Consider the following 13,806-nt stretch of genomic DNA (forward strand, 5'->3'; position numbering starts at 1 on the left):
GCATTGGGGGAGGCTGTATCTGAGTGTGTCACAGTGAATGACCCCGCAGGGCACGTCCCACAGAGGAAAACACTTCAAATGACAGCTCGAAGGTCTGACCCTGCGTGACCCCATGCAAAAGAGTGACACCTTGAGTGTGCATGTGGAGAGTGTGTGTGACGTTGCCCGAGGCCCGGTGTGTGAGTGGCAGTGTGGGAGTGTGTGACGCTGGCTGCCTCGAGCGCTTGCGAGCACGGCTGTGCACACACGCGTGGCCCGGTGTGTGACAGCGCGGGCGGCGGGGCGGCGTGCGGGAGGGGTCCCGGGGGCGCGCGGAGCGGCTGCGGTGCGTGGGGGAGGCGCGGCGACGGCGGCGCATGCGGATCTGGCCGAGCGGCGGGCCGGCGGGGCCGAACAGAGCCGGGCTGGGCCCGGCGGCGAACGCCCGCAGGGAGGGCGGTGCTGCGCCACGAGCATCGGGGACCGCATCAGCTGCCGGCGCCCAGGTGAGCGGCGGTGCGGATGGCGGCCCTTCCCCAGCATCTCCCCACCTGGCCCAGCTGCATCCCCCGCACCCTGGCGGGCCCGATCCCACGGGTCTGTTTAGCCGGGTGGCGGCTTGGGATCCGGCGTGCAGCGAACCTCTCACCCCCACCTAGCCCAGCCTCTGAGCCAGGCATGGGTCACCCCAAGGCCTAGTCCTTTCTAGCTCCCCCCACTCAGCCTGGTAACTGGACTACAAGGGCAGAGAGACGCGGCTTTGGAAGGGTTAAAGCATCGGATCCCATCTCAGCGCCCCAGGGCCTTTTTGCTAGGGCCGGCAGGACCCCTTTTCTTATAAATCCCTCACCCTCAAAGGCCGGAGCTGCTCCCTGGGCCCGGGAAAGAGCTAGCCTAGTGCTCAGCGCCTCCTCTGGGTCAAGTATCCTCCACTGGGGAAACAGTTGTGACCACCCATTAACCGGGAAGGAAATCAAAGCACAGAGAAACTGATTTCAAGAAGCTAGGTTTCCATACAACCAGAATAAAGCATCGAACCTGCCTCTTCTTGACTCTGGAACAGAACCCCAGACTTGCTAAGACCAAAGGGTGAAAACTCAGAGCTGGTTGGCTAGGTGGCTCGGTGATGGAGCACATGGACGCTGAGAAGCTCTTTGTGCAATTCCGGGTACTCTGAGAGGAAGAAAAGAATAAGGAGAGATGTGTGTTGAGTGCTTGCTGTGTATCAGATACCGTGTTTGCTGAGTGAGTAACTCATTTCGTCTTCAGACGCCCTTAGGATTTCCACAGATGATTCATTCAATGAAGACCAGAGAGGGCAATTGACTTGGCTGAGGTCACGCTGGTAGTCCTGGGGTGGCTTAAAGGTTTCTGTAGGAGAAGGAAGGGAGAGCACTCGATTGTAACGTGTCCACCAAAAGGAATGATCTATCCTTGGCCACAACTTGCAACCTGCTTAGCATCTTAACCTCTCCTGAGTTTGCAACTCTCCGAATCCTTTGAAAAGAAGTGTGTTATTCTGTTTTTATAGTCTTAGAACTAGGCCTGGGGTGTGTATGTGGGGGTTGTGTTGCAGACATACTGGATGTCACTTACCCCTGCCAAATGGGTATTTATAATGTATCAGGATTCTAGAGGCAGACAATGTATCAGCCAGCTATTGCTCCTGGAATGCTGTGTAACAAATCAACGCCCCCCCCCCAATCCCAGCTCACTGTCCTGAAACATTTATTTAGCTGTGTGTCAAGAGTTTAATAATTTAGGTTAGACTTGGTTGCCTAGTTCTTCAGGCCTCAGCGGGACATACTCAAGTTTGAGGGGTGTCCCAGTGAAGGGATTCTTCATTGGCTGTTGCTGACTTTGGCTGGAGAGTCTGTGACACCTACCCTAGTCTAAGATTACAGTTAGCCCAAACAGTCTCCTGTGTCTAAGGCTGGGGACTGGTCTGCTAGTATCTCCCAGTCAACTCTGCTGGTCAAAGCAAGTCACATGCTAGAAGCCAGGGTCAAAGGGAAGGGAGTTTCCCCAGAACCCATGGACCTTCCTTCCCCAGGAAGTTGGAGAACAAAATAGTAACACAGCAAAGGGTGGTGACTACAGGGGTGACTATTTGGGGACGTTAATACACTCAGTTTGAGTTCCAGCTGCTGATTTAGCTGTGAGTGAATTTCTCCATACCTCAGTGTTCCCCTCTGTAAAGTGGGTCTATTGTTGTTGTTTTTTTTTTTTTTTTTTTTTTTTTTTTTTTTTTTGAGACAGGGTTTCTCTGTGTGTAGCCTTGGCTGGCCTGGAACTCTCTCTGCAGACCAGGCTGGCCTCAGATTCACAGAGATCACCTGCCTCCTGAGTGCTGGGATTAATGATAACTGATCACTAAAGAATTAAATACATGAAAGCATATAAAGTCCTGAGCAAGGCAAGGGCTCAGATATGTTTACTCTTGCTGCCATTGCTGCATTGGGGAATTCTTCAAAGAAAAGTGTTAGTGTTCTCCAAAGAGAGCAATGACTGTTTCCCGGGCTGTGGTAGGCACCGAATCGGGTTCATCACCACTCTCTGAAGTGGCCAGGCTCCATGTTGTTATTATGGTGACTTAATTTTCTTTAAAATTTTTTTATTTTAAGATTTACTCAGAGCTGGGCAGTGGTGGCACATGCCTTTGATCCCAGCATTTGGGAGGCGGAGGCAGGTGGATTTCTGTGAGTTTGAGGCCAGCCTAATCTATAGAGTGGGTTTCAGGACAGCCAGGGCTACAGAGAGAAATCCTGTCTCAAGAAAAAAAAAAAAAAATCACCACTTAGTAGTAATATTCAAAAATGTAAAAATGTATTATTTGTTTTCTTTATGTTACCAGTGTTTACTTGCTTGAGTTTATGTGAGCCATGTGTAGACAGGAGCTGACGGAAGCCAGAGCTCTTTGGAACTGAAGTTACAGGCATTTGTAAGCCACCATGTGGGTGCCGGGTCCTCTGCAAAACCAACAAATGTTCTTAACCACTGAACCATCTTTCTAGCCCACCACTCCTGTAGCTCAGATGGGTCTGAAACTTGCTGTGTAGCTGAGGCTTGAACTCCTCATCCTCCTGACCCAGCTTTCCAAGTGCTGTGCTGGGATTATAGACATCATTCACCAGGCCCAGTCTGTGTGTGTGTGTGTGGTGTGCTGTGTGTGTGTGCGTGTGTGGCATGTGTGTGTTGTGTGTGTGGTATGTGTGTGTGGTATGTGATGTGTGCTGTGTGGTGTGTGTATGTGTGTGTGTGGTGTATGCTGTGTGTGTGTGTGCTGTGTGTGTGTGTGTGGTGTATGTATGTGTGTGTGTGTGGTGTGTGCTGTGTGCTGTGTGTAGGTATACATGTGTACACATGCCTCTGAAGGCTAGATATCAACTTGGGTGTCATTCCTCAGGTGACATACAGCTTGTGTTTGAAACAGGTCCTTTGCTTAGCAGGAAGCTCACAGACTAGGCAGGCCAGGGAGCCCCAGGGATATCTGCCTGTCTCAGTTTCCCTGGTACTGGGACTACAAGCGGGCACTACTCTATGTCTAGCTGGTTATGTGGGTTCTGGGATTGAACTCAGGTCAGTATACTCCTGGGCAGCGCACAGTACCTACCTACTGAGCCATCTCTGTAGCCGCTATTATTTGATTCTTTGAGACAAAATTTAGCTATGTAGCCCAGGCTAGCCTGAAATTCCTGATCTTCCTGCCTCAATCCCCTGACTGTGGGATCACAGGCATTGACCATCACAATTGGCTTCTTAAATTTTCACTTTTTTCATTATTATTATTATTATTATTGATCTCATGTGAAAGACAGAGGAACCCCAGACTGAGGCAAGGAGTTGAGTGCACGGGCACGCACTAACAGAATGAGAAGTGTGTCCTCTGAACTCAGGCCCGGTTCCTGTACTAACCTTTCTCTCCCCATCCCCAGGCCTTGCCGTCCCCAATGGCGCAAGTTCAAGGGGAAGTGGACAACATGGAGGGCCCACCAGCCTCCAACAACAACAACCCTGCAGCCCGCTGGGAGAGCCCAGATCGGGGCTGGGAGCGGGAACCCCCAGCAGCCGCCAACACCACGGCCGCTTCGCTCTTTGAATGTTCTCGGATCAAGGCCTTAGCAGGTACCTAGAAAAGAGGGCTGGAGGGCTGGAGGGACGTTGGGCAGTGGGTGGATGCCTCGGTGGCTCTGCTGTCTCCCAGTGCCTGAGCATTTTGATGGCTGGGAGTACGAAGGAGGGGTCGTCGCTCGTAGCTGATCGGCTCTGCCAGTGAATGTCCCACCGCGATGGAGATGGGTCTGCATCTGCGGTGTCTAAAGCCGCCCCCGCTAGTGAACACTCCGGGAATGGCCAGGGCTCCTCAATGGACTGATTTAGATTAGACTTAGTTGTAATTTATTTCAGCTGAAATAGTGAGCCGGGACTGGGGACGGCTGGGTGAGGCAGCATAGTCACACAACTTTCACAATGCATAGTCCCAGAGCTATCGGAGTATGTATGTATGTATGTATGTATGTATGTATGTATGTATGTATGTATTTTTGAGACAGAGTTTTCTCTATGTAGCCCTGGCTGTCTTGGAACTTGCTCTATTGTCCAGAATGGCCTCAAACTCAGAGATGCTTCTGCCTCTGTCTCTTGACTGCTAGGATTAAAGGTGTTCCATGTCACCCCTCAGCAGGATTTTTTAAAAGATTTATTTATTTACCATGTATAGAATGTTCTGTCTGTGTGTCTGTCTGCAGGCTAGAAGAGGGCACCAGATCTCATTACAGATGGTTGAGAGCCACCATGTGGTTGCTAGGAATTGAACTCAGGACCTCTGAAGAGCAGACAGTGCTCTTAACCACTGTGTCCCATTGAACCTGGAGCTTACCAATTTGGCTAGATTGTCTGGCCAGCAAGCCCATGGGTCTGCTGGGATTACAGGTGCACACTCAAGGGTCTAGCTTTTTAGCATCCCATTCAGGTCCTCACGTGTGTGGGGCAGATACTTTCTGACTGAGCCGCTCCCTGACCCCTGACCCCTGACACTTTAACATAGATGTCAAGCATGGACATGTAAGTGCAAGAGAGATACCAGGGAAAAAAACATGACATACCCAAGCATGGCCGGGGATAGTCGTTTGACTGTTAATGTCTTATTCAGGAAATCTTTGGATGGGATTCCAGGCCTGGAATCCCATCTATTGGGAGGCAGAGGCAGGAGGATCAGAAATTCAAGGCTATCCTTAGCTACATAGCTAAGGGTAGTTAGTCCTGGGCTACAGGAGACCCCGTGTTAAAAACGGGACCAACAAGCCGGGCAGTGGTGGCACATGACTTTAATCCCAGTACTCAGGAGGTAGAGGCAGGTGGATCTCTGTGAGTTCCAGGCTAACGTGGTCTATAGAGCTACACGGAGAAATCCTGTCTTGTAAAACAAAAAACAAAACAAACAAACAAACAAAATGGGACCAACAAAGGGCTCAAGGGTAAAGAGGACTTGTATGCTTTAGTAGAGGACCCATGTTCAATTCCTATGCCCACATCGTAGTTTACAGCCTTCCATCACTCCAGGTCCAAGGGAGCTGGCACCCTTAGACCTGGCCTCTTCAACACTAGGCACGCATGCAGCAGCTTACACTCATGCAGGTAAAACATCCATGCACATAAAATAAAAAGAAATAAATATAAAGAAGGAAAAGGGAAACAGAACAAAACAGGCTGGGTGTGGTGGCCCACGCCTTTCATCATAGTGATGTGGAGGCAGAGGCAGGTGGATCTCTGTGAGTTCAGGACCAGCCAGAGCTATACAATAAGACCCTCTTTCAAACAAACAAACAAAACAACAACAGCAAAAAACATAACAAAAATAAAATTTTGTTTAAAGTTTACCTGGACAGCAAAATTAGTTCAAAGTCAACCTGTTCAACTTATTGTGACTGTTTGAAAATAAAGATAACAAGAAGGCTGGAAGTGCCTTTCAGTGGTGGAGCCCCTGCTTAGAATCCCCCAGTGAGGGGCTGGGGCGTGGCTCAGTGGTAGAGCCCCTGCCTGGAATCCCCCAGTGAGGGGCTGGGGTGTGGTTCATTGGTAGAGCACCTGCCTAGAATCCCCCAACCAGGGGCTGGATCCAGTGTTCAGAACAGGCAAGGTCCTAGGTTCAATCCCTAGAATTGTCAACTCAAAATCTTTGACTACTCCAATGTCAGGGAGTCATTTCATTCCTCCATATTTAGATTGTAAAACAAATGATGCTAATTATTTATTATTGTGTGGTATGTGGGTCAGAGACATTGATTGTTCTCCCAGATGGATATTCAGTTGATTCAGCTCCATTTATTGAAAAGACTCTTCCTTCTCTACTTAACCTCAGTGTCATTTGAACCTGCAGCCATATGTCTATGGGTTCATGAATGGGTTCAAGGGGATGACCAGTAAGCCACACCGCAGTCCCATGGCGAACAGGGGAGTTGGCACAGCAGTGAAGCCAAGTGAAACTCAGTACAGCCTCAGAATGGTGCCACCAGCGACAAACAGAGTCAGGCTAGAGACTGGCAGGATCTCCATGGCCTCTCAAGGCCCCTCCCTCCCTGGGCCTGTCTTCCCTCGAGAAAGGGTCTTGCTCTGTAGCTCTAGCTGGCCTGATATCTGTAGACAAGGTTGGCCCTGACCTTGTCACAACCTTCCTACCTGTGGCCCAAAAGTTCTGGGATTGTAGCTGTGGGCCTCCCCTTTGTAAAGAGGAATTTGGAGTAGGCTTGAGGTTTCTTCAATAGATTCTAGAGAATCCTGGGATTGTGGGAACTCAAGGTTGAAGAACATGATCTATGATAAATTTTCTCTCTCTCCTTTTTTATTTTTTGTGTGAAATTTTAGTTTGATAATACTCAAAGAACATTCATTGAAATCTGCCCTGGAACACATGGATGGTGACTTCATAAGGGACAGTGTTGTGAATTTGGGAATTTCTGATCACAATCTGCTAGTATGAAGCAGGGATCAAAATTGGAGATGCCCACACTGGAAGATAAATATTATACATACATACATACATACATACATACATACATATATCTCAGAGCCCCTGCCTAGAATTCCCCAGTGAGGGGCTAGGCTCAGAGATAGAACACTTTCCTAGCAGGCTGGAAGCTTTAAGTTCAATCTTCAGTGGTACTAAAAGAAAAAGGAAATGTGTTTTAGGATAAAAGGTAATTATTGGCACGTTTGATATGGTATGAAAAAAATAGACTGGAAATACATTTTATTATTTCTGAGCTAGGAGCAAACTTTATAATTGTGACTAATATTATTTGGGGATGTAACCATATGTGCTAAGCTGCTGTAACAAATAGAGTCAACATCACAGGATAGGAAGGGTTCTGAAGCCTATTCCCTCTTGAATAGTATTGAAGTGAGCAGCCCATCTCAGGGAGCCTCCCACAATGCACTTAGCCAATCCCTAGTTGTCTTAAGCCCGGTGGCTTTCTAGCTTGTAGGAGTTAGGGAAGGAACAGGAAAGCCAGGATGCAATTTTTTTCCCCTCACTCTCATGAAATACAGACTCACTGGAAGTTAGGAAAGATGGAATAGACAGAAAGTGGTCAGTGGCTGCATTTATAATTAGCATTTATAATTGGCAGGCAAGGAGAGAGGGCTGCATGAATCAAAGGGCAGCCTGGGCCTCAGGGTGAGACCCTGGCTCAGAGCATCCAAAGCAGGGCTGGAGAAGTGGTTCAAGGCTTCCAAACACTGGCTGCGCTTGCAGAGGACCTGGGTTTGGTTCCCAGCATCCACATGACATCTCACAGCTGTCTGTAACTCCAGCTCCACGGGATCCCATTGGCCTCTGCAGGCACTGGCATGAACGTGACATCCATATATAGGCAAAGCAGTCCCTATGCATAAACTTTTAAAAAATCATTTAAACAATTAAATATGCAAATATCCAGGATAGTTACTGTATTAACCAGGAAGTCCATGACTAATTATACCATGTTCTCACCTTAATCGAGGCTTCACTTTCTGTAGACCATGATCCAGAATATCACATGGAAAACTCCAGAAGCAACAATGACATTATAGTGTGTATTTCATTATGCTACATTATTTTTCATGCTACTTCATTCATTCATTCATTCATTCATTCACTTATTATGTTTTGTTTGCTTGCTTGTCTCCTCCCCACCCCCCCACTGCCGTCCTGGAACTTGATCTATAGACCAGGCTGGCCTCGAACTCACAGAGATCCACTTGTCTCTGCCTCCTGAGTGCTGGGATTAAAGGTGTGCGCCATCACACCTGGCCACCATTTTTGTTTTGTTGAGTGGTGCGGTGAGTTTGAGGCATAGTGTTCACAGTCAATCTGGCCTTGAACTCCTGATCCTTCTCCCTGCCCCTCATTCTGGGATTACAGTTACAGGTCATTATGCCAGCTTGTAAACTAAAACTTTACAACTTTTTAGTTTTAACCTAGGGATGGTGGTTTGTAGCAGGTATTTCTTGGGACTACCAGCTCTTAAATAATGACAAGGAGATTTTTTATTACTTATAGTTTAGGCTTGTGCCCAACTAAGCTCTTAAAACTTGAGTTAACCCATTTATGTTAATCTACATTCTGCCCCACAGGGCTTGTTACCTCTGACTTCCCGTGCCTGTCTGGTGAATGTCCTGCTTCAGATTCATTCCCAGAGTTCTTATCTCTTCCCCCAAAGTCCTGCCTATCCTCTTCTACCTAGCTATTGTCTATTCAGCTCTTTATTCAACCAATCAGAAGGTGCCTGAGGCAGGTGAAGCAAAACAGAAGCACATCTTTACGATGTGTACAAAAGGGTTATCCCAACAGTGGTTCTTCCTATAGATCCTGGTCTTGAGAGACCTAGCAAGGGGGATGGTGAGTTCAAGGCCAACCCATGCTATAAAGTAAGAGCTTATGTCAATAAATGAATAAATAAGTAAATATAAAATATTTGAAGTATAGCTCACATTACAAGGTGCTACATAAAGAGAAACAAAAATATCCAAGCACAGAGATTTGTCATCTCTGAATTTGGGAGGCAGGAGGATTGAATATTTAAGGGCCGCCTCAAGACATGTTCAAAGCCAGCCTGGATGCATGAGGAAAAAAAAGTGGGAAAGAAAGAAATAAAAGTGGACCCGAGAGATGGCTCAGTGGAGTGGCCAGGGTGTCTGGTATGAGCCCGAGTTCGATCCCTGGGGTTCCCATCCCATTTGATGGAGGGAAAGGGTTAACCCTCACAAATTGCCTTCTGCTCTCTCCTTATACAGGCAGTGGAAGAGGGATGGGAAGAAGACAAGGAAGGGGGTGGAGAAACACTTAATGCTACCAAGCCAGAGGACCTGATTTTGATCCCCAGACCCACACTGTGGAAGGAGAGAATTGACTCCCACACTTGATTCATAGCATGTGTTTCATTCAATAAATAAATGTTTAAAAATATTTAAAGTGAGGAGGGAGGCAGCTATCCAGAATCACACTGTGTATGGGCACAGCACCACACACACACACACACACACACACACAAAATGCCTAGGCAAGCACGCTACCCCTGAGCTAAGTCTCTAGCCATTGCCATCTTCTTTAAGTTAATTAATTTATTTATTTTATGTGCATTGGTGTTTTACCTGCACACACATCTGTGTGAAGGTGTCAGAACCTTTGGAACTGGAATTACAGACAGTTGTGAGTTGCCATGTGGGTGGTGGGAATTGAACCTGGGTCCTCTTGGAGGAGAAGCCAGTGAGTGCTCTTAACCTCTGAGCCGGCTCTCCAGCCCTCCATCTTCTTTGTAACCCTGGTTAACTTCCCAGTAATCTCCTTCCCGGCTCTTACACTTTCTGCCTTGGTCTGGCCTCGTTCTCTCTCGTCTGGGTCTCTCCCCAATCTTACTGAGCCTTTGGCTGTCTTTCTCACCCTCTCCGATGAACCCTCCATGTAGTGGCCAGTGAAAGCCCTGGGATGTGGCTGTCTTCTTGACCCTTTTCATCCTTAACCCAGCCTGGCTCCCCAGTGTCCATGTTTGTCCTGGCTTCACTTACTACTCAGAGTTCTGTACCACTAGGATGCCAATAGAGTGGCCATTCAAATATTGGGTGGATGGATGCATGGATGCAAGGATGGATGGACGGATGGACAGACAGACGAATTCAGTTAAGATAGTGAGCAGGGAAGGTTTCCTGTGGGGATGGTATCTTAGGAAAGGTGTAAAGAACATGTATGTTGTCACTAGGCGCGCAGCAGCAGGTAGTGGCAGGCATCCAGGCTGGAGGAGGTGCCTGGGTCCAGTCTTGGGCCAGCAGAAGATTGGAGGGTGATGGAGGGAAGCTAGAAGCTGATGAGGGAGTCCTGGGAAGGCTGGGCTCAGTATTTGTTTCTTTCAGATGAGCGAGAGGCTGTGCAGAAGAAAACCTTCACCAAGTGGGTGAATTCGCACCTCGCCCGCGTGGGCTGCCACATCGGGGACCTCTATGCAGACCTTCGGGATGGGTTTGTGCTCACCCGGCTCCTGGAAGTGCTGTCCGGGGAACAGCTGGTGAGGGAGGCCTTGAACGCTGGGGTAGTAAGGGCTGGATTCTGAGGTACAGGTAGAGAGCCCTAAAGGGTAAGAAGTCCCCTTATTCAGGTTGGTGAGGGCGGGGCTCTTTTAGAGTGGGTAGAGCCCCATGGAGAGGCGGGGCTTTTGGAGGTGGGGCTCTTGCGTGGGTTGGGCTGTGTTTGTGGGTGGTTCTATTGGAGGGGCGGGGCTCCAGAGAGAGGAGATGCTCTGTTGGACCGGTAGAGCTGGGGACCCAGGGGACGGGTTGAGTTGTCAGAGAAGTGAATAGCCAGGTTAGGAGGCGGCCAGGGGCGTGTCTGTAAAGAAAGAACTTAGAAGCCTGGGGACTGCAGTTGTGGGACAGTCTAGGTTGGTAGGGTGAGGCCAAGGTCACGGGTGTCTGGGGACAAAGACAGTATTATATGAATCTCTTGATGTTGGAGCTGTGTTTTGGGGTCTCATGAACCCCATCTCAAACAGTGTGATTATGACGGGGCACTGAGTACATTAAAGGATTAAAGCCCAGGGACAAACCCAGTGGCAGGAACTGAGCTACAGACAACAAAAAGGGAAGGTCCTATAGTATGGCACTAAAGGAAGGGGCGTGGCTTCACGACGCGGCTTGTATCCAAGTCTAGAGCTTGAGTAACTCACCAAGGGATGGTCACTCAATAAGCCGTGAAAACAATAACAAAAACCAACACGGGCTTGTGGGGGTAGGGAGAATGTGAAACCACATCTTACCCTGCAGCCTGGGCTAGCCTGGAACTCTGTAGCCCAGGCTGGCCTTGATCCTACGGTGACCGAATGAGTCTTGCTCCCTCTAAGAGAGAGACTGAAGGGGCGTGGCCTTGGCTACAAGAGAGGCAGAGCCGAGGCCTCCTTGCCCTTGGCCAGGTCCCTATCACTCACTGCCCCTGCTGCCCTAGCCGAGACCCACTCGCGGCCGCATGCGGATCCACTCGCTGGAGAACGTGGACAAGGCCTTGCAGTTCCTGAAGGAGCAGCGTGTGCACCTGGAGAACGTGGGGTCACATGACATCGTGGATGGGAACCACCGGCTGACGCTGGGGCTGGTTTGGACCATCATCCTGCGCTTTCAGGTGATGCCCCACGCCCCCCCTCCCCTCATAGCCCCGCTGCCCGCCACAGGGCTCTAGGAGGGCGCCCCCACCCACTGACTCCTTCCTCCGTGCAATTTTCCTAGCATCTTCCAGGACCTTTGCAACCAGGTGGTGGGAATGAGAACAGGGTTAAAAAATAATCGTGACCATTCTTCCTGCTTTGCACTGCCTCACTCTATTGTAAACGTTAGCATTGAATACACATGGGACCCTTCAATCAGGCAGCATTAATTAGCTCACTTTACCAACGAGGGAACTGTAAGTTTTTAAGAATTACCTTCTGTGTGTGTGAGAGAGGGGCGTGTGCATGCATGACCTCCAGAGCATTGGTGTGGAGGTCAAGGACAATTTTCAAGACTCAGCTCCGTCCTTGCACTGCATGGGTCTTGAGGACTGAACTCTTGGGCCACCAGGCTTGGCTGCAGGTGCCTCTACCTAGTACACTGTCTCAGCGCCAAATCATTATTGTTATTTGGAGTTTTGAGACAGGCTGACCTCAGACTCTCGGTGATCCTTGTGACCTCTGCCTCCCGAGAGCTGTGGTTCCAGGCAGGCAGTTATCTCTATATGCAGCATGATGGGTTTAACATTCTGAGTTACACAGAGCTGATTATTGGAGCTGTGGCTCAGATCAGGCCATCTTGCTCTACTCCGGAAATGAAGAGACTCAGCTTTTGTGGCGCTCACACTGTGATAAGGAAGACAAGCAGTAAACAAATGTATGGCTACACCGGCCATGCAGCGAGAAAGGAATATCTCTAAGTAGAGGAAATGACTCCCCTCTCACCCTGAGATGACTTGCTTATAGGTCCTGGGTGGGGGAGGGGCAGGGCTGAAGAGAAATTGTTGTAAAGCTTTACACAAACAAACAAAGCTGTGCAGGAAAGATTATTTTAAGGCAGCTAAGAGCTCTACAATATCATATCTTAGACATGGTGATCAGAAAATGGATGAGATGCTGATGGCCAAATTATATACAAAAATGGAGGGTGTGCTGGGCAGAGGCATTCTCGGTGTTACAGCATCTGCCAGCATGCATGAAGCCCTGAGTTCAACCCCAGGAGAGAGAGAGAGAGGCAGAAGATACAAAGACATTGAGGTAGGACTAGCTTTGCCTGCTGGACGTACCAAAGAACACTGGAGGTACAGCTCAGGATGGCAAGCTCAGGGCCTCTGTGAAAAAACAAACAAAAACTGGGATATAGCTTAGTGATAGAGCACTTAGAATCCCCCAGTGAGGGGCTGGGGGCGTGGCTCAGTGGTGGAGCCCCTGCCTAGAATCCCCCAGTGAGGGGCTGGGGGCGTGGCTCAGTGGTAGAGCCCCTGTCTAGAATCCCCCAGTGAGGGGCTGGGAGCATTGCTTAGTGGGAGAAATCTTGCCTAGAATCCCCCAGTGAGAGTATAGGGGCATGACTCAGTGGTAGAGTGCTTGCTTAGCACACGGGAGGCATGTGATGTGACCTGGGGCTTCCCCGTGTCCCTCTTTGTACCACATGGGGAGATGACTGTGCAGGGAGATTAACATGAAGTCCACACACACTCTGGCCTAGTCAGGAGGGGACAGTGGCTTGAATCAAAGAAATTACCCACACTCTCTGTTCAGAGTCTTCAGGAAAATAAGATCTGCACTGGCCTCTTTCTCCCCAGCGTGTGGATACACCAGCCCGTTACAGAACCAGCCTCACAGTCCTGAATCCTGCCAGCTTCCCCTGGATCCACCAGCCTTCAGTAGCATGAGGGGTAGGGCCTGAAACCACGTTTGTGTGTTCACAGATCCAAGTCATCAAAATCGAGACAGAAGACAACAGAGAGACCCGCTCAGCCAAAGATGCTCTGCTTTTATGGTGTCAGATGAAGACAGCTGGGTGAGCGTCCCCTCCTCACAGCCAGGTGTGCCCGCAACCTTTGGGGTTCCTTCTGCGGCAACAGCTTAAGGAGGAGCGCATGTCCCTTCTCAAAAGTTTTGTCCCAAACTGGTAAATGAAACATGCCTCTGACCTTGGTGAACAGTGGAGCCAAGTCCAAGAGCGAAGCTAGCAGGGTCCCTCGGAAGTGGGAGAGGGGCTGGGGGTCCAGCTCAGCTCGCAGAGCACAGCAGCCTGGGTTTGAGACAACCAAAAGCAAAAAAACCAAACCACCCCCACCCCAATGGCAGTGCTGAC

General features: G+C 49.4%; 2 protein-coding genes across 2 annotated transcripts in view; one reads left to right on the forward strand and one right to left on the reverse strand.

The window, feature by feature from the left end:
* Sertad1 (SERTA domain containing 1) overlaps positions 1-13,806 on the reverse strand; it is a 135,829-nt gene that overhangs the window by 39,343 nt on the left and 82,680 nt on the right. The window lies entirely within an intron of this gene.
* The window catches only part of Sptbn4 (spectrin beta, non-erythrocytic 4), a 78,967-nt gene continuing 65,477 nt past the window's right edge, over positions 317-13,806 (forward strand). The window contains exons 1-5 of the mRNA XM_051206947.1: positions 317-485; positions 3,915-4,104; positions 10,366-10,517; positions 11,450-11,623; positions 13,418-13,509. Coding sequence (XP_051062904.1) covers positions 357-485; positions 3,915-4,104; positions 10,366-10,517; positions 11,450-11,623; positions 13,418-13,509 — 737 coding nt within the window. The 5' untranslated portion in view covers positions 317-356. The remainder of the gene's footprint in view (positions 486-3,914; positions 4,105-10,365; positions 10,518-11,449; positions 11,624-13,417; positions 13,510-13,806) is intronic.

Source organism: Phodopus roborovskii, unplaced genomic scaffold (genome assembly GCF_943737965.1).
Source record: "Phodopus roborovskii unplaced genomic scaffold, PHOROB, whole genome shotgun sequence".
Lineage (NCBI taxonomy): Eukaryota > Metazoa > Chordata > Mammalia > Rodentia > Cricetidae > Phodopus > Phodopus roborovskii.